A 21070-nucleotide genomic window follows, 5' to 3' on the forward strand; every position below is an offset into this window, starting at 1 on the left:
TAGAGACTATTCGCCCAAGTTGGCACAAGTTTCTGATTGGCTTTAATTTATACTCTACGACTGACGTAACTGAAGTCAAATGAGTGTATTTTTGGTCATGATGAACTGTGGTTATACGAAGAGAATAGTGCAATAGGAATTGTCCACCCCCTTGTCAGGGTTGTTGAAAATCTCAGGGCCACTCGAGGAGAAGTGAACTGAAAATGTGTGGCTACGCTCGTAAGGTATCTACGGTAAATAATTCCAGTAAGACAGTTGCTCTCCAGATCGAGGAAATCACTCAAGATATGATCAAATGCAAGTACGACCTGCATGACACCTTGCATTGAGTGGGAGATTGTAATAGGACAAGAGAATTGGTGACGCACACTTGTCTCGGACAAGGGGAGATTGTTGAAGTATGTGTTCTCAACAATAGTGCGATCACATGTTTAAATCTCAAATTAAGAATACGTAAGGGATGATTCATTATATAGTCAACTGATCAACATTAATCGGTAATGATTAGCTAACTAGAGTTTAACATTACTGTCGTTTGACGGTGGTGATCAGTTGATCCCTTAAGGTCACACATATAGGACAATTCCCTTAATAGATAAGTTGATTAATTGTATGTCGATACAAGTTAATAAATTCTTTAAAATTGAACAATTCATTTGTGAGTGAGAATATTTATATCTTATTGTAATTTGATTAAATAAGATTTATTTTAGTAATTAAAAGATTTTATTACTAAAATTCGTTATTGATTATGAAACAATTAAATTAAGAATGAATAGTTAATTATAATTACAATATGTTGTGAATTATATTAACATGACCCATTTTATTTATGTGATCAAGAATTATTAGACAATTTGTTATATGTAATTTAATTAATATATATAATGATATTTATTTGTTAAATATGCATTTAATTAATTAATAACATGTTACATATTACATGTGACATATTATGTGACATATGACAAATTGACAAAATAAAATGGAGATCCATTTTATCTAAAGTGGCCGAAAATGGAAGGGTATGAGGAGTTAGTGGTTTAAATGATAAAATAAACATCATCATTTCCAACTCTAGCTAGCCATGCAAACCTACATTCTTGTGAAGAACAAAAGCATAAGTGAGAAGGCCATGCATTGGCCTTCCACCCCCCTCAACCGGCTCCCCCCTTTTCTCTTATAGAGAATTTGTTCTCTATTTTATTCATTCATGCAACATTCATTCAACTACTCACTTCATCTCTCTAAAATAGTTTTAGAAACTCTAAATTGTTCATCTAAAATTCTAATATCAATATATAAGATTACTAGTATAGTAATAAAGATATTATTAGAATTATTTTAAGGATACTAGTATATTAATCTAGTTAGTTAATATATTAACTTAAGGGTTTTGTTTTAGGTGCAACAAGAGGAGGATCTCTGTATTTGAGATTTTGGAGGATCATTCATTACACTTAAGCTCAAGAATAAACAAGGAAGATGTCCTTATTTGTGCCCTTATTTTCGAATCAAAACAATGTAAGAACCATTGTTTTTTTTTATTTTATTTCTTATTTAGTTATGCATGCACTAGATCTTTAGAACTCCTATTAAAATGTTAATTAGTTCATCGTTAGAAAAGTCTAATAATAGCATAGGCGTATCCAAGGGGGTGCAGTGGATACACCTGCACCCCCTGTTTCTTCAAAAATAAGTGAAAAGAATAGCGCAAATGTTTTGGTAATATTTAGTTGGTGTAGTGGTTTGAGTCCCAATTTCTTTCCCCTAACCATTCAGGTTCAAATCCAACCATTAGCATTTTTTTTTTGGTCTTTGGGTGGTGAGATTTGCTGGCCCGTATGGCCCATATCATCAACAAAAAACGCAAGCATTAATTCCAATTTCTAGCCCATTTCATATATTCATGGCATTATTACTCCGTACAAAAACTCTTCTATAAGACCGTTCTATAGCATTTGGATGTATTCATGTATGAACCTTAAAAAATTTTATTTTCATTTAAGCAGCCTTTATTACGATATGTTTTAAGTGTTATTCTATAGATGATATAAATTGTTATGTTTTCATGTTATGGATGACCAAGATAAATATTTTATTATTTTATTATTTGTAGTGATGATAAAATAATACTCCCTCCTATTCACTCGTTTCCTCCCTCTTTCCGTTTTTATGATAGTTGAATTTTCTTCCCTTTTTCCTTTTTTGGAAGGTTTTGTGTGGTCCAAAATCAATTATATGTGGGGTACAACGTTTTGTGTGGTCTAAAATCATTTCTTATTTCTTGTGCAAAATAAAAGGGGAAGAAATGAGTGAATAGGAGGGAGTATTTTCAATGATGAAAAACTTTCGTAGAAATCCGCACCCCCGTTACTAGAATCCTGGAGACGCCACTGAATAATAGGTATATGAACCTAACATCAACGTACTGTTTGCATACGACAATACAGAGACTATTTTCGGATGATCCATAATGAAAACTCAGTTGATAATTAACAATTGGCAATTGAATCCGACTACAAAATGGACGCTGTGCAGTGTGTGTGAGCATAGTTTTAGCATCCTTTAATTGAATCTTCTTTGCTCTTTGATCAGTGTACAGATGACTCATGGGGACCGGTGGACTACTTTCTTACGCTCCCTTCGATTTGTCGAGATTAATGATTTTTGTGGGTACGGAAGTCACCTGAAATTGGCTGAATATATATACATATGCCGAGGTGTTGAAAGTTATACAGCTAACGAGGATTGGGATAATGAAATGGATGGATTGATGCAGCTGTTTTCGGTTGACAGGGCTTCCACACTCTCTGAATTTACTATTTTTTTTTTTTTTTTTTTTTTTTTTTTGACAATCGGGTTAAAAGAGTTCTACAATTTAGCAAAGACGCTGCATTAATCTATGAAAGCGCTTTATTACAAATTCTAGGAACATAAGCAAAAGAAACGCAGTGAAAGTTTGCCGCTAATTCAAATGATATCTTCAACAAAGATTCCTAATCCAATGTTTGAGTTTGAACACTTCGTAACTTGAGCAAAGAACCTGTAGACAATCGATAAAATTGTAACATGGAGGATATTGCGAGAGAGCGCCCACTTCAAGGCCTCCCTAATTGTCAAAGTTTCAAACTGCTTCAAAGATTCTCGTCCTTTCGATACGTAATTCAGACACAACCTCATTATCAAATATGATACACCCACCCAAACCAGCAACAAGCTCTTTTGACCATGCAGCATCCACATAAATATGAGATTGTGAGCAGTTAAGAGAACCCTGGATCAAAGGAAAGATAACTCCATTCCTAAGGTTAGTCAATTCTTCCTCCAAAGGTGTTTGGAATGTTATAGACTCTGAATTTACTATTTGGATCCCCTGAAGAATTATTTTTAGGAATATCTCAACTCCTATAACCTACTTCTTCTGTTATTGCTTCTATTTTTGTTTGGAATCAACTTATTCAAGGCTTATTTTTATTTATTTACTTAACTTTAATGGTGCTGAACATATTTCTATCCCTACTCAACTTCTGCAGTTGCATCATTCAAAGGAAAAAAAAAAACAATCTATCCCGACTTATATGATGAGTTTATTCAGGGTTCATTTAAGATTAAGTTCTAGAGTTGAAAAAATTTACTATTGCATAAACGGCACTTCATGCTATGTTATGGAATATTTTCCTTCACTCAGTTCATAATAAAATCAGTAGCGCAATCTATCCCGACTTATATGATGAGTTTATTCAGGGTTGTGAATCTGTGTTTTTTCACAAGGACCCAAGTGCCACAAACCAGTTTGAGCATCACGGATTCATCGACATCCATTGTCTAAGAGCTCAAAATACCGATGAATATAAAGTAGATGCGGAGGGGAAGCAAAGTCGTGTTTTTGCTAAATAGTTATCTTTGCTACTAATATCGTTACAGTTATAAAATCTACTCATACTTGCAAACAAAAGCCCATGCATATATTAATAGGCTTATGGATTCACATCTCACAGGAATCCTTTCATCATAAACTGTTACATATTTCACAAGCGTAAAATCTGGCTAAGTGAGTTATTTACCAAATAACACAACAACATCCTCTCCGCAAGAACCAGCAAATCACCTCTTAAAGTTCCTCACAAAAAAAACGAACAGATGTAGAACAAAGTGCATATTTGAGGAAGGATGGCAAGCACATATTGCGAGTCAGGCTGTCTTAAGATAAGCAATAACCAGCTGTTAACCCTTCTCATCATCTCCAATAGTAGTTATGAGAGGCAAAGAACCTGTAATCTGGGTGATTTACATTAAGATGCCGGAGCCACTCGTCAGCAGCTTGCATCAGTGAGTTGGCTTTTGGAGATTCATCACCTCCATTTTGATCCCACATCGAGATTTTGAATTTGTAACATGCCATTCCAAATATTGGCAGTGGCAAGCAGTTTGAGACTTTGCTTGGTGACGAAGTGAACTGACATTGCCATTCATGTCTCCCCTCTGCGAACAAGAGGAAACGGTTAAGCACAATTACAGAAATGACTGTGCTAAGCTTTTTCCAGTAGATAACCATGGTTACCGGATTCGGCGATTCGCTATGAATACGTCTTTACCAATTCGCGATTCGCTCTTATAGAATGTGTGCTATACGTATTTTCAGTAAGCAAATTAACAATTCGCGATTCATAGGGTAGTGAGTGTATTCGGTAACCATGTAGAGAACGGTGAGAGACATACCACTAAAAGGAGTTGATAAGGAATGAAATGTCAAAAAGCACGAATCCAAGTTCTGGAGGGTTGGACCTGTAGGTATTCTGTAGATTGGATACCTATATTCAAACAAAAAGCCAACAGCGTCAGGGTCCTCTAGACAGTAGACACATCTTAACAACAAGGAAATCATGCCCCAGACTGATTTACCTTATCTCACATGAAAATCAACATGTTAATTCGTTTACAATGAAGTGTACAAGTACCGTAGGAATGTTTTAAGTGTTCTACTTGACTACATGAGGATGAGGTAATATAAAGAGTCAAACTAATATAGTTGAAATATTGACGTTATTTCAAGATATCCTATATTGAAAATTGTACCAATTATCACATAGGCTAACGGCTACATAACCACATAGGGCATCTACTCAAAAGAATACGACTGGATTAAGGTTAAAAAGCTTACCATGCAACAGATATCCAACTTGATGATGACAGATCACAGCTCCTATAGGTATTCAGTTCTGGGAAACGAGACGCTAGTAATGATATCTGTTATATAAATTACGAGTTAGAAAGGAAAACAGCAATATGAATAACACAAACAACATAACATTACGAGCGGAAGAGCAGACCCTCTGTCCTGCCTGCTGTCCCATCACCTTCTTTTGAAATATCACACACTTCAAATAATTTACACAACTGATTTTTAATATGAGAGTGTGACGTGTCGAAAAAAGGTGGTCAGACATATAAAGCACAAATGGATAGAGGAACTGCTCCAACGAGCAAGCAACTAACTACTAACCTTGTCAGCCAAAGGTTCCCGACTGAAAGGAGTATCATGCTCAAAATATTCGAATATAAGAACACCCGTAGAACTGGAAGACTCCCCTTCATCACTGGATGAACCATTTGAAGGTTTAACTCGTAACCCCTGTAAACTATTAAACTCGGCAACTTGCCGCGGTCTCCACACATCATGAGAGTTCAATCCTCTTTCTGCTTCACCATCACTGCTGCCATTACTGCTGGGTTCTCTGGATGACTCGTCACTCTCCTCTCCAGGCCTCCTATAATGAGACAAACCAGCAAATAAGTATCAGCAGACGTTTTTATTAGCCACAGACATAAAAAACATGTTTCCTAAACAATACAGCCAATGGGAATCATAAACAGAGAGAACCTCCCTTATTTGAGCAAAATAAGGGATCCAACTGACACTTGAGAGAAACAGATAAACAGAAAATACAACGGAGAAAAGGAGAATGAAAGTAGTGGAAGAGAACAAAGATGCTATTATCTCCAGTCTCCACAGTAGAGGTTGGCCAAGCTTTGTCAAAACCAACAAAACTCTAGACAAGAAGCTCTTCTGGTGTTGGGACGACATTAACTCAATTCGGGCGAATGAAGCAGTGATTGTGAAGCGAGAAAAACGGGAGAAAGTGGAAAGAAGAGAAGTCATGATAGTAAAATGAAAATCAATAAGTGATAGATCATTTTCAAGCAGGGAAAAGCAAAAGAGAAAATATGATGAACATGTTTTGAATAAGAAATAATAAGAAATTTAAATAATCCGCAAGAGATATAAAGATGAAAGAAATTAATAGGAAAATGCAATACAAAATGTTTGCAAAGAACAAAAAAAAAAGAGATCGAAATAAAAAAAAAAAGATTCAATATATAAACAGAAACTAATCAAATAAGACAAATTGCAAAAGTAATAAAATGCCAAAGATCTATTGGAACTCTCCTCCCATATTCTTATTTTATCTGGGCTTAGCACTAGGCTTTACCATAAAAATATTTTGCACCCTCATAAGGGCTAATTGAAGTAATACCTAATCCAGGTAAGACACCAATCTACCGGAATAGCCAAGAGTTTGAACCTTCCCCAACACCAAGAAATAAAAAGAGACGGGCAAAAGCATCACAGGTCCACATATTAAGAAGCGAAGAGGGATGTAGACCTCTATAAGAGCCAATTTCCTTGTCTGGTTACTTCAACATACTGCAAGGCACATGATGATAAACAATGTCTATATTTCTCATTAATGTTCAACCCAGCCAAATTACCACCCTTTACATTCTCCGGATGCAAACTTGCAATAGCATCAAACATACATGTTATTAATCCCAGTATAAACTGCTACCTTTTTGTCTTTAGACATATTCCTGCATCAATAACTTCAACTGAAATTTACCATGTTGTGAATGAATCTACAGCTAGAGTCCCACTCCCCACTATGGGCCAAACACCATAACAAATCAACAAATTATAAGACATGTCATAATTAAGTGCGCCAAAATGGTATTCATCATGATACATCCTCATCGTCCAGACTACCAATTACAGAATCCCCTCCTAGACAGTTAATCCATATATTTTTATTAGACCCATTATACTACCATAATTAAGCTATGTCAATTGTGACCAACAGTTCAATGGAAAACTCAGAATGGGAAAATGTGGAGGAGTAACAAAGCCATTGCCTTCAAATCAGAGGCTAATCATAACTAAAGTACCTTGTTCGTTTTTTACTAACCATAACCTAAAGAGATGGAAATTCATTCGTTAAGCCATGCGGCAGGCATGTAAGCGAGAATGCCTGAGTAAAACAAAATGAGACCTATATACACCTAAAATCAATCATGCTTAATGTTCCTTAAGAACTGCCTAAAGATTTGGTCCGCACCATTGACACGAAACTGGAATGATAGCTAAGTATCAAAAAAGAAAGCCCCAAAATGAAAAACAAGGACAACAATAAGGAAAGCAACCTACTAAAACATAGGAGTATGAAAACAGTATCGAAAACAATAATTCAAAAGAGCTAACCTGGTTTTAGGGGAAGGCTTGGATGGGTCTATGTACAATTGAATGCCAGACAAATAAGGGACATAATACTGCACAACGGAATCGCTTCCATTTAACAAGAGGGGCACTCCAGCCCCATATGCACTCCACTCCTTAAAGGACTCCCAAAGATCACCAAGCACAAAGTACTGCCGAAACTCATCCTCCTTAGTTTGCCACCCTTTCATGCTCGTCTACATTGGAGAAATCAGTAAAACGTACGTCAACCAACAATAGACCTCACTATCCAGACATTTGTACATCCTATAAACATTACTCCTTCAACAATAACATTTCGATTTTTTTTCTACGCCACAAATTAGATGCATAAACATTAAAATATCAGATGCAACCCTGTTCTTTCCAGCCATGTTCTTTCTGATTTATTTTAATGAACTTCAATTCATTTTTGTTCATCAGTTCAGTCCATCTAGTCTAAAAGAACGGGGCCTAATTTTACGAATTCAATACTGATTATTACACCCTACTAAAGTTACTCATCCAACCTATCTAGTTTCTTTCTACCACCGAAATTATACCCATTAGAACTAAAATATCAGTTCAGATGCAGTATATCTGTATATAGGTCCATAATTTTCCGACTTAATTTCAGTTTAGTTCAGTTCAATTAGTTTCAGTGTAAAACAACAGTGCCGTAATCTAACCAATTATTAAGTTGCAAAAAAAAAAAAAAAAGAAAAAATGTAGGACAGTATACCTTGGAGAAGTACTGAGCCTGAACTGAAGGAGTAGTATACTCCAAGAACCGATCCAAATTCGTCGAATTCATCGAATTCGACAACGACGACGACGCGACACCAGTTGTCGCAATCGTCGTCCTCGTACTAACACTTGTAGCCGTCGAAACACACTCATCCAACTCCGTCCGTTGCTCCACCGCCTTCCCCTTCACCTCGGCCGTCAAAGGCCACTTTTGGCGGCGATGATTCGGCTGATTTCGATTAAACTGCTGATATTGCAGTTTCTCTTTCCGAATTACTTCTCTTTCTTCTTGTTGATGATGATTTTGACTTTGCTTCAATAATTGTTGTTGTTGTCGGCGAGCAGGTGGATTGTAAAATCGATCACCAGTCCTACTCCGACTAAACGACGCCGTCGACATTTCAATTATCCAATGATCAAATTACCCTAATCAAAATCAACACTCTAAATCGCAAAATTGGTGAATTAGATCTTGGATTTAGTTTTCTAGGGTTTTAGTTTCGATTTTTAGGGTTTCGAATTTAGGGATTTTTATAGTATTTTTTAAACTTTTCGCACTATTTTGTTGTTGTTCTGCACTGAAGAGAGTGGTACTGTGGTAGTATAGTACGAGTAATGAATGAAGTTCAGTAGGAGGCGAAACGACGCGGTGACACAAATACGACGAGGTCCACATAATTCTGTGATTCATCATTCATCATTCATCATCATTTTGTCTTCTGATCTTTGGTTCTGATTCTGACAAGTGTCACTCTACTTGGCCACCTGGTTTAAATTGACTGTCAACTAATTACAGTGGGTCCTCTCCTAAACCGTCTTATTTTAAAATGGATTTTTTTGTCAAACACAACCTTTAATAAATTTTTTGTTGTCAAACACGACTTTTTGGCTGAAGGACTTAACATTTTGCAATAGGGTAACTTTCAATCGATTTTTGGGATAGCAAACGATGTCGGTTTGAGGTGTTCTTGGACTCGTTGGAAAGGTGGAAATACAAGCTTTTCATGGGTAATCAACACGGTGGTCAAAGGTGACCTTATGTGGGGTCTATTATTGTGTAAAGTAAGGTTGGTCGGAGAGATTAACGGGTGGTCGATGATTTTTAGTAGGTCTTTTAAAGAGGTTATGATGTTTTATTTGGTCTGAAATTTGGTATGTAGGTAGCGGAGAGTGCAAGGTAGGCCGTAGTTGTGTTGTTTTTTTGTGGTTGTTTGTTTTAAACGGTGGTTTGAGGTGAGTGAATTGACCCACAAAAAAAAATTCTATTTTGACATTCTTTTGAATGTTTTTTACCTTCAAATTAACTCCCCTCGAACCACCACTTGTATCCAACAACCACCACAAACAACACAACTAAGACCTACCTTGCACTCCCCGCTACCTACATACCAAATTTCAGACCAAACAAAGCATCATAACCTCTTTAAAAGACCCACTAAAAATCCCCGACCACCCGTTAATCTCTCCAACCAGCCTTACTTTACACATCAATAGACCCCACATAAGGCCACATTTGACCATCGTATTGATAACCCCTGGAAAGCTTGTATTTCCACCTTTCCAACGAGTCCAAAAACGCCTTAAACCGATATCGTTTGCTATCTCAAACATTGACTGAAAGTTACCCCATTGCAAAATGTTAAGTCCTCGGCCAAAAGGTCGCGTTTGACAACAAAAAATTTATTAAAGGTTGTGTTTTACAAACTTTTCTTTAAAGGTGGTGTTTGGAAGATTTTTTTTTTTTTTAAAAGGTTGTGTTTGACAAAAAAACCCTTTTAAAATTTGTGAATTTTGTTTATCTAAGACGATTTAAGTTGAGCATGTTGATATGTGATGAGAGATTGCGTAGTTGAATATGATAGACCTCGTGCTTGAAATGTGTTTGTATGTGGGTTCCAAAGGAGAAATGAAGTGTCGAATGTCTAAAGAATTGCATGATAAGGTATGTTGACGTAAGTTCATAGCTCGATCTTATCTATTGTGTAGTCAAGATTGATTTGTATATATGTTCGTTGTAACATGAATTATTTACTACCGTTACGTGCATAGAAACACGTGTCGCTCATAAGTATCGTAGTGAAGTTTATGATTCGTGATGTGCCTTGCTGTGATAGAATTAGGGCCTAACGGTGACGAGCTCAATTATGTGGAACTCCGAACGTCGTTATTTGTTTTGCAGGGAAAACTCTTGATAATTTAAAACTCCGTTCATGTTCTGTTGAACTCGGCCGAGTAGAGTTTATACTCGACCGAGTAAGCCACACTCGGCCGAGTAAAGAGGCACTTGACCGAGTAGCCAGAATGTCAGATTATACGTGCTACTGATCTGTGGCTACTCGGCCGAGTAGACCAAATACTCGAACGAGTAAGCCATACTCCGCCGAGTAAACCCGATACTCGACCGAGTACCCGTTTATCGCTACCCAGTTCGGTTTAATTCCAAAAACCCTATAACTCTTCTCTTCTCTTATTTACGTCTCATTACTTCCTATTTTCCTCATAACTCTTCAAAACTCTTTCTCTCTCAAAATATTTTGGTGATTCTTGGTAGTGCTTGCCCTTGGATTTCATTCTTGCTTGCCCAAAATCTCAATCAAGGTAAAGTATTCAATCTATTTCTTCAACATTGCTTCAATTTATGGTGGAATTTGTTCAAAAATTTCGAATCTTTAGCTCTTATAATCCGAATTTGATGCTTCTATTTTGATATCTTGGGTTCTAATTGCTCTTAAACATCGCCTATGTACTCCCTAAAACGATTTTATGTTTGAAATCGCTCATCTTATGTTACAAAAAATTTTCTAGGGTTTGTTTCAAGTTTAATTTTTGGTCCCTTAGATTGCCCTAGGATGTTTCTTAAGAGTTAATTGATGATAAAAAGGCCCCTTTTGGTTAGTATGATTTGTATTTTGTGAGAAAAATCCGTCTTAAAACTTCGTCTTAAAAGTGTATAATTCGAAAAACAGTCCGTACTATGGCAAAAATTTTGGAAATATCCTTGCTGAAATTTATCTTCTTGCAGCGTGCCGAAAGCAAAAGCCTCAGCTAAGAAGCGAACTCGCGCCAATGTGCAAATGGAAACGGGTCAATCTAGCCAAGAACCCGTTGTTCCTCCGGTGGAAGAATATCCATCGGTAATTTTCTCTGACTTTAAGCAGCGAAATGCTTTTGTGGCCTTGTGTAGATACCTCATTTCTGCACCTCCCGCAAACCACCCGGTGATGATTGGGCTGCATGTTTGGTACACGGAACGATTTATGACAGTTCGTAAGTTTATCGTCAAGTGATAGCTCAAATACTTGTATTTACCCCTTGATCGTCATCTACGTGCCATTACGGTCGTTTTGACAGTAATTAGAGTTCATTTGGAGTCCGGGTCAAAAACCATCTTCATTTTCTAAATAAGCCGTTTAAAATGTCGAGTCGGAATGTTCTGGAATATTCCGGATATTTCTAGTCCATAATTTTTAATCTTTTCATCTTTTGGCAAATTATATCCCGAAATCATATTTTAAACAATAAGGAAGTTGAGATCTACCGCAATTCCATAACAGAAACGCGGAAAATCTTTCTTTCGCAGGAGGAAACTTCTGGGGAAAGGACGCAGCACCTGCTGCGCCTCTTCCAAGGGTCGCAGCGGTTGTTGTGCCTCTTCCCCAGCTCTTTTCTGTGTATTTTAAGATCTTTTCGAGATTTGTTTCCAAAGTTTTACCGTAACCCTAATTCCTCCGTGTGATTAGTATAAATAGGGACCTTCGTTCCTCATATTTCTCACGCGAGTGTCCGCCCTTCTCTTCTCCCTTTGCATTCTAAGACCGCATTCTTTGCTTATTGACGTCTACGTGCTTGAACTTTCGATCACGTAAGCTCGGATCCTTCTGAGTACCAGTCTCGTTTGCATGACCGACCAATTTGACCAACTCCACTCAATTAATCAAATCAATTTAATTTAATTCCTCTTACGAGGGCATCATACATTCAAGTCGAGCAATCACTAATCGTTAACATAGTTAATCTCGTTTCGTCAAACATGTAAGTCTGAAGGTGTAAATCTCATGTTTTATTATTGTACTTTTTATTGTATAATATATTGTAAGATTTACGTCGAAAACATGTTTAAAAACGATTTATCAAACCTATTTTCACGGATTAGCAGAAGACAGACGTCGAGAAGAAACGCAGCAACTGCTGCGCCTCATCGAAGAGTCGCAGCATTTGTTGCGCCTCTTCCTGAGGCTGCCATAGTTTTTGCCTTTCTTCTTCTTCCTTTGTTCTTTGTTGGTTCGTCTCTTTTGTTTCGTTTTTTTCTTGTTTTCTTCATATTTCCCCTCGCATAATTTTAATACATAATTCATAATAATTTATCACCCTTTAAATATCCGACTTAAATCCCAAGTAATCAATATTTGCGGGTTTTGTCATTAAAATCAAACCCGGGTTTTAGAGATTCGATTTGTTCATACCAAGTCTCTGGAATTCGTCTTTTGTATATCTTTCATCTGTTTATCACCATCTTCATCAATAGTTTAACATAGCAAACCTAATTAATTTGTATTAATAAACCTAATTTGTGATTAGTCTATAATTCACTTTAATTCGTTCTAATTAATTTAAGTTCGTTCTTTATCGCTTTTATGACCAATTCATATGTAACTAATCCGTTAAATCTCTTCTACTTGAGTCGAACATTAATAATCGATCATTAAATTCACCAACGAACTTTAACAATATGAGTTCGCACGGCCAGAACTCACTCAGAATGCACGCGGCGACCACTGCGCCTCTTCCGAGGACGCAGACGCTGCTTTGTTCGGGTGATTCGTCTCGAACTTCCGTTTTTGCTTTGACCTAGTTTGTTAATTTTATGTATTAATCGACTATTAATCGTAATATCACCACTAATCTGTCCGTTTTCTAGCCTTAATTATTTTCCTTTTCTTTTCTAAAATTATCCGTTCTAAATGTATTTTCGACGTAAATCATTGAACCGTTGTAATTATTGTAATTTTAATTATCGTATGTCGTTTATTGTATTCTTTATTATCGTTTGTTTGCTCTCACATGTAATCAACCTTAAATCCTTACTTCGACCCAAATGTATGCTAAATTATATGTTCATCGACTTAGTTAATTCTCACATGCTAGGATTAATTTATTGGATTTTGCATTGCATGCATATAATCGACAACATATCAAGAATAGATGATTTTCCTAATCATTAGTAGAGGCCGCTATCGAGGCGGGCGGGATTAGGTGTTCGATCAAAAGAGCTTCCTAATACGTACCCTCACCCCTTACTCTAGATCTCTATGAATATCCGTATTCATTGGCATCCACGAGAGTCATTCTAGACATAGAATGCTAAGGCTAACGAGTTTTTAATGTCTATGTCATTACTTTGTGTCTTGACATGACACGAAGTATTTGAACGGTTCCAATTTTCCACAATTAATTGGTGGCAACTCCATAAATTCAAACGCTTGTTTTCCCAAGCGCCCCCATGGGCCCCCCGTGTCCACAGTTTGGCGACTCCGCTGGGGAGTAATACACTTACGTGGTGCCAAGGGTGAAACTTGAACAAGGTTAGGGAATAGTTTATATGAGACAGTTGTCGGTTTTCATTACTCGATCTTCTTATATCGTTTTATTCGGCCTTCCTAGGCCCAACCCAACCCATTCGACCAATCGTCCCGTCTGGACGGTCCAAATTCGTATCTGGGCCTAAGTATGGATAGCGATTAACGTCAACCATAGCATGATGATTACTCATGTTTGTATCAAGAGCTTTCACTACTCAAGGGAATGGACTAGAACCGACCTTACTCTTGTTTGGCGCGGACCTCTCCACAGACCCGGGTTTGATTGCTCGGTATGGCAACCCACCCTTTTAAGCCAAAACCCTTTAAATGCACTCAACATACCGTTATAATGCCTGTTTTAATGCTTGTATCATATGTGATCACCATTTTCTAAACAAAACCATGACGAATTTTATAAAATAAAAAAAAAAAACCTCTTTCAAAATGTAAATATTTTCGAGGAATGGCCCAAATTAGCGCAAAATGAGTCGAAACCCTGTCCAAATATCGAGTCAAAATTCGGGCCTCAAAACCCATTTCAAAACCTCACTTCGAGTCAACACTCCTACAACTACACTACAGTTGATTAGGACAAACATTTCAAAACTTTGTCATTTCCAAACCTCACTTGACACAAGTGGCACACTCCCACTTCACAATTCGAGTCTTTTCTTTGAGTAAGTGTGCTAGAGTGGTCGATTGTGTTTTGATTCGTCGTCGATCTTTTATCCAGTTTCCAAGATGTCTGGAACTAGTCACGCAAGTGTCAATGGACAGCCCCAAAATGGTAATGATCTAATCCTAGCCGCGCTCGCTCGTCTCAAAACGAGTAAAGAACAAGCTTATGAACGCCTTCATGCTATTGAAAGCCGGATTGTTGCGGTAGAAACTAGACTACCTCCTGCAGAAGATGAAGTTCCTAGTGAATGTGTGAATGATAACCTACCACCCTATGTTGGACAACCAGAAATCAACCCTCCAGTAGGTCTTACTGAAGCCGAGAAGCGACTCCAATACTTGGAGGAGCAACTAATGTACCTCAAAGGAGACGATATCTATAGGGAAAACAATCGCAAGTATGAGGCCATGAGCGCCAAATTACCAACCAACTTCAACATGACTGACATCTCAAAGTTCAAGGGACATGAAAATCCTTTGAACCACATTCGTGCTTTCAAAGACTACATGTCTATCAAAGGCATCAAACCCGAGATGTTCTTAAGGATCTTTCCTTCATCTCTTGACACCATTCCTAAGTAATGGTTCTATTCTCTAGAGGCTAGAGCACAAGAATATTGCCACCTGGGATGACGCCGCAATCGAGTTCGCTAAGCAATACGCGGATAATACTGAAATCCAAGTCAATATGCGCACTTTAGAGGTTCTTACCCAAAACGAGAAAGAAGGTTTCACCGACTTCCTAAGTAGGTGGAGGAAGAGTAGTACACAACTTGTCGAGCGTCCGGATGAAGCTACCCTTGTAGAAAAATTCGTGGATAACTTAAGACCCATTTATGCAAATCACTTGAGGTACCAAAACATTAAGACCTATAAGGATTTAACTGTGCTAGGGACAAGAATCGAAGATGACATCCGTAAAGGACTCTTGTCCAAAATGGTAGGTCGTGGATATCAAGGCTCAACAAGTCGTTCTTATGGCTCTACTAGCAAGATTGATGAGGTTAATCGTCTCGAATCATCAAAGAAGAATAACCCCCAAAGGAAGTTCACAAACATTGGTGACACATATTCCAATGCTTTGAAGAGGTTGATGAAACAAAGTAAGATCCAACCCATAAGGCCTACACCTGATCCAAAAAAGAAGTCCAAGTTCTGGGACGGAAATTCATACTGCGAATATCATAGAGGTAAGGGACACGATACAGAGAAGTGTTACAAACTAAAACATGTCCTTCAAGATATGATCGAAGACGGTCGCCTAGCCATACCTCCTGGAGGTAAGCCTAACAATACTCAGAATCCTCTTGGAGTTCTGATGATTATAAGTGAAGAATCTACCTTAGATTGTTCGCACCTCATTTCTCCAAACGAAGATGAGATCCTTGCATTAGAAGATGAGGGGAATTACTCCACCATTTCTCCTACCATAGATGACTTTGTTGCATGGGCAAGGAGTGTGAATAGACGAGTATCAGAACTGGAAAATATAGTAGCATCCCTCCGCAATCCAAACACCATACCCAAGGAGAGCATGCCACTAAATCTGTCTCAAAATTCTACAATGCAAGAAGTGGTAATCGTAGTTGATAGCCTAATCGATCAAGTAATCCACTTAGAAGCTGAAATCATCAAGTTGAGAGAACTTGCTACAGTCAACGGCATATGGGCCGATGATGATGAAGACGAATATCTCACCGAACACTACCTAGTCAAGATTAGTGAGGACATAATCAAAAATAGTGAAGACCAAGATATAGACCACCTTACTCGTTTAAGGCGTCCATATCAAAATGTTTCTCAAAATGGTCCCATAACTAATAGTCCAGTTACTAACACCAACGTCGTCACACAAAATGATGGTGAAGATACATCTACTGATCACTTGCTAAAACAATTACAGAAGACAGAGGCTGATCTTTCAGTCTGGCAACTAGTTCCAAGCTCATTTCCTCATCGCCAAGCTCTACTGCAACCCTTGGCTAAATTAAACGTGACACATAACTCTACACCTGATGACATAGTCAACTTGGTCTTCCAAGATTCAACTAAGTTAAGTAACCCGGTTACTTTCTCAGATGAGGATTTACCACCAACGTGGCATATAAGTTGGGCATGAAAGAGTCGGATTGGACCCCTACCAACCAAGGTGTTCGTGCATACGACGGTACACAACGTAAGGTAGTAGGACTAGTCAACCTCACCATAGCCACAGGGCCGATTGAGCGAAAGGTTAACTTTCAAATAGTGGATATCGAAGCATTATTCAACATACTTCTGGGAAGGCCTTGGATTCACGCTTCCAAAGCGGTAACATCCACCCTCCACCAGAAAATCAAGATTCCACTAGAGGGCAAAGTAGTGACGATCACTTCGTCACCTATCAAGGCAGTGATAGAAAAGATGTCAAGCAACCAAGTGGTTACAGATCCAGTATACGAGCTTGGGGGCTTCCATAGCAAACCTCGTAGAAAGCGAACTGGCACCCTTATACTTCAATCCATATTCCAATTTAGTAGTCAACCACATACTCAAGTCTCAGGGATACTTCCCGGGAATGCCACTGAATCTTGTCCGAAGAAATACCTTTGCACCTTACAAGGAAGGAAACTCTCAAAGGATACCAATAGGGTTGGGATACAAACCCACGAAAGAAGAAGCTCTAGAGATGCTCATACAGTTTCAAAACCGCAAGAACGTGGGAATCCAAATGCTACCCTACCTCCCTACCCTAAATGGATACTTTGTTAGAGAAGGGAATCACGAATACTTTCATGGGTTTCCCAAACCTTGGCACTACAAAGGAAGGCGACTAGCTAGAATCGAGATCTTTCACGATTGCTATTTCATTCCTTCAGAAACGGTTCATACCGTTAAGACTCGTCAAGCACCTTGCTTAGACGAACAGGCTGTTAGCCTTCTGTTTGGATAAGATCGATTTGTTAGAGTTGCGCAGGACGAGGTCATTACCATGATACTTCAGGATGACCATTTCAACCCAACAGCGTTAATCACCGAAACCAATTCAAATCAACAAAAAGGATGGAGAAAGTCGATCAAATGGACAAACAACCAAGGAAGACTCTTCAAACTCACCACTGGAGAAGGGGAGATGTTCAAAAGAGAACCCAAAGACAACGAATTCAAGTCAGAGTCGGAGTCGGAGTCGGAATCAGAGTCGGAGTCTAGAGAAGTCCCTAGAGAGTCTTCTCCTGTTGTCACACTCAATCCCCTTGTTTCTCCTAGCATAGTATCAAGTAGTAACAGTAGCTTGGGAAATGTCCCAACAGCTGTCCATCTACCGCCACTGACTACCGAACAGATGGCTTCTTTGTTTCAACTATTTTCAAAATTTAATATGAATAAATCAGATTCTACTTATTCTTTGTGTTATTCAGAATGCAATTCTATTTACGATGATAATGACGATGATGCAGACCCAAACTCAATCGAACTACCTCCCTACATAGCTAAAGAAATATTACAAGAAGGGGAAGGGGCACCAGTTATAGAGAACACTGAACCCATCAACGTAGGAACTGAACTAGAACCCCAAGAACTTAGGATATGGACAATCCTAAGCCCAACCGAAAGGGCTAGTTTCATAGACCTCCAACACGAGTTCAAAGAAGTTTTTGCTTGGTCCTACAAAGACATGCCAGGGATCAACAAGGATATTGCAGAACACAGAATTCCAATCAAACCAGGTTTCAAACCTATAAAGCAGAAGCTTCGTCGGATGAGGACAGAATGGGCTCTTAAAATCAAAGAAGAAGTCGATAAACAATTCAAAGCCGGGTTCATCAAAGTTTCCGAGTATTCAGATTGGGTGGCCAACATAGTACCCGTACCCAAAAAGGATGGGCGAATCCGTGTTTGCGTTGATTTCAGAGACTTAAACAAAGCGAGTCCCAAGGACGACTTTCCTCTACCACATATCGACATATTGGTGGACAATACATCAGATCACGCGTTATTAACATTCATGGACGGATATGCAGGATATAATCAGATCAAGATGGCCATAGAAGACATGCATAAGACTGCCTTTGTTACTCAATGGGGCACCTATTGCTATACTGTTATGCCATTCGGGTTAATCAATGCTGGAGCTACATATCAACGCACTGCAACCACACTTCTACATGACATGATGCATAAAGAAGTAGAGGTGTACATGGATGATATGATTGTCAAGTCCAAAGATAGGAAGGGGCACATTGATAATCTTCGCAAATTCTTCCTAAGACTATAAAAGTACAACATGAGGCTCAATCCTCATAAATGCGCATTCGGAGTAACGTTAGACAAGCTTTTGGGATATGTCGTCGGTCAACGGGGAATCGAAATCGACCCTTCCAAAATCAAAGCTCTAGTCAAAATGCCACAACCTCAGACAGAGATAGAGGTTAGGGGATTTTTAGGCAAGGTGCAATACATAAGTCGATTCATATCGAAACATACCATGATCTGTGAACCTATCTTCAAAAAGCTAAAGAAAACAGATCATACCATATGGGATGACGACTGTCAAAAAGCGTTTGACAAAATCAAGGAGATACTAGCCAAACCACCAGTGCTCATGCCTCCTCAACGAGATCAACCTCTTGGTTTATCAACGTAGGAAACAGCCATGGGGGCTATGCTAGCACAAACCGTTGGAAAAGAAGAAAGAGTTATCTACTACCTTAGTAAGAAGTTCTTGTACTACGAATGTAAGTACACACCACTCGAAAAGACATGCCTCGCTCTTGTGTGGGCAACAAAGAAGCTACTCCATTACATGCTTAGCTACTCCGTCAAGGTGTACTCCAAAATGGATCATGTCAAATACCTCTTCGAAAAACCGGTTCTCAATGGACGCTTGGCAAGGTGGACATTAATGCTCTCAGAGTTCGATCTCAAATACGTACCTCTGAAGGTTATAAAAGGGTGTGCCGTCACCGAGTTCTTCGCAGATAATCCGATCAACGACAACCAGGCAGTAGACACATGGTCATTCCCAGACGAGGACGTACTACAAACTAGTGTAGACTCTTGGGACCTTTATTTCGATGGAGCATCGAATCTAAGAGGGTTTGGAATATGAGTATTGCTCATTTCTCCTGATGGTGATCATACGCCACTATCTGTCAAACTCGACTTCGAGGTGACAAATAACGCAGCAGAATATGAAACTTGCTTCATTGGGCTACAAGCAGCTGTAAGTTTAGGCATCAAAAATCTTCGGGTTCACGGAGATTCATCCCTAATCATCAACCAAATTACGGGATCTTGGAAAATTCGAAGTGAAAGTCTAGCACCCTATCAGGCCAGGATAGACCAAGTTGCCCAATTCTTCGATCAAGTGACTTATCTACATCTACCTCGAGAAGAAAATCAGTTTGCAGATGCTCTTGCAAAACTTGCATTTCTGATTAACATGCCAGACGATATGGTAGAAATGCCTTTATGCATCGAACGACGGTCAGAACCAGCCTATGTGCACCAAATTACAGATGAAGAAGAAAACCCAGGGGATTCTTGGTTTCAAGCCATTCTAAACTTCAAGCTCAATGGTACATATCCGCCGGATATGGATAAGAGAGGACAACGTGCTATACGCCTACTAGCCTCTCAATATATCCTCATGCAAGGAGAATTGTACAAAAGAACACCTCTTGGTGTAGTTTTACGTTGCCTTGATCATTCACAGGCACAGAAAGTGATGGAAGAAGTCCATGATGGAGAATGTGACCCTCACATGAGTGGACCAATGATGGCAAAGAAAATCACGTGTCTGGGATATTACTGGACCACAATGGAAGCCGATTGCATCAAATATGTCAGACATGGTCACAACTGCCAAATCTTCGGGAATGTGCAACATGTCCCTCCTTCACTACTCTACACCATGACATCTATTTTATAGATTAGAACTCCGATCCGATTTATTTCGATTGGTTATGGATATTACTTTACAATATTTAGATATCTAATTATATCCAAAATATTTTTTTTTTATTATTTACGAATTATTCTTGTAGTTTATTATCAATTTTTGATTTTATGAGTGTACTTAGATGATGATCCTCGTAATATGATTTCTCTAATATTTTGAAACTATTCCATTTTTTTTCATATTTTTTAAACTTCCATCATCGTATAAGATGACGAATATGATGTTAAAGTTAATTGTTCAAGTAGTGATCTAATTATTATGAATATCCAAGCGTTTGATATCCGAAATATTTGAATCGGATATGAAAATTTAGTTTCAGAGAATCCTATTTTGGATATTCGATATGAACTAGCACTTTGGATCGGATATACAATTTATGCTTTGCTCTAGTTATTTTTACAACTATTCGGTGTAGTTGATTCATTAAGGTATTTTGTCATATTTTTAAATGTTTCAAATTTAAGAGTAAGTATTCTGAGATACGGTCTTATAATAAATAAAAAAAACATATTAATATATAGGGTTTTTTGTCAGAAACTACCTTTTATTTAGGGTCATTTGTGAACAACTACCTTTCATTTTATTTTTGTTTTT

General features: G+C 38.2%; 1 protein-coding gene across 1 annotated transcript; it reads right to left on the reverse strand.

Annotated features, from left to right (window-relative positions):
- Positions 1-3871: 3871 nt before the first annotated feature.
- Positions 3872-8949, reverse strand: LOC141617574 (uncharacterized). The gene is made up of 6 exons (XM_074434758.1): positions 8274-8949; positions 7538-7749; positions 5507-5771; positions 5165-5250; positions 4723-4814; positions 3872-4485 (listed from the first exon to the last, which is right to left on the reverse strand). Exons 1-6 carry the CDS (start codon positions 8676-8678, stop codon positions 4241-4243), a joined length of 1305 nt encoding a protein of 434 aa, XP_074290859.1. The 5' UTR covers positions 8679-8949; the 3' UTR covers positions 3872-4240.
- Between the last annotated feature and the right edge of the window lie 12121 nt (positions 8950-21070).

This window comes from Silene latifolia, chromosome X (genome assembly GCF_048544455.1).
Source record: "Silene latifolia isolate original U9 population chromosome X, ASM4854445v1, whole genome shotgun sequence".
Taxonomy (NCBI): domain Eukaryota; kingdom Viridiplantae; phylum Streptophyta; class Magnoliopsida; order Caryophyllales; family Caryophyllaceae; genus Silene; species Silene latifolia.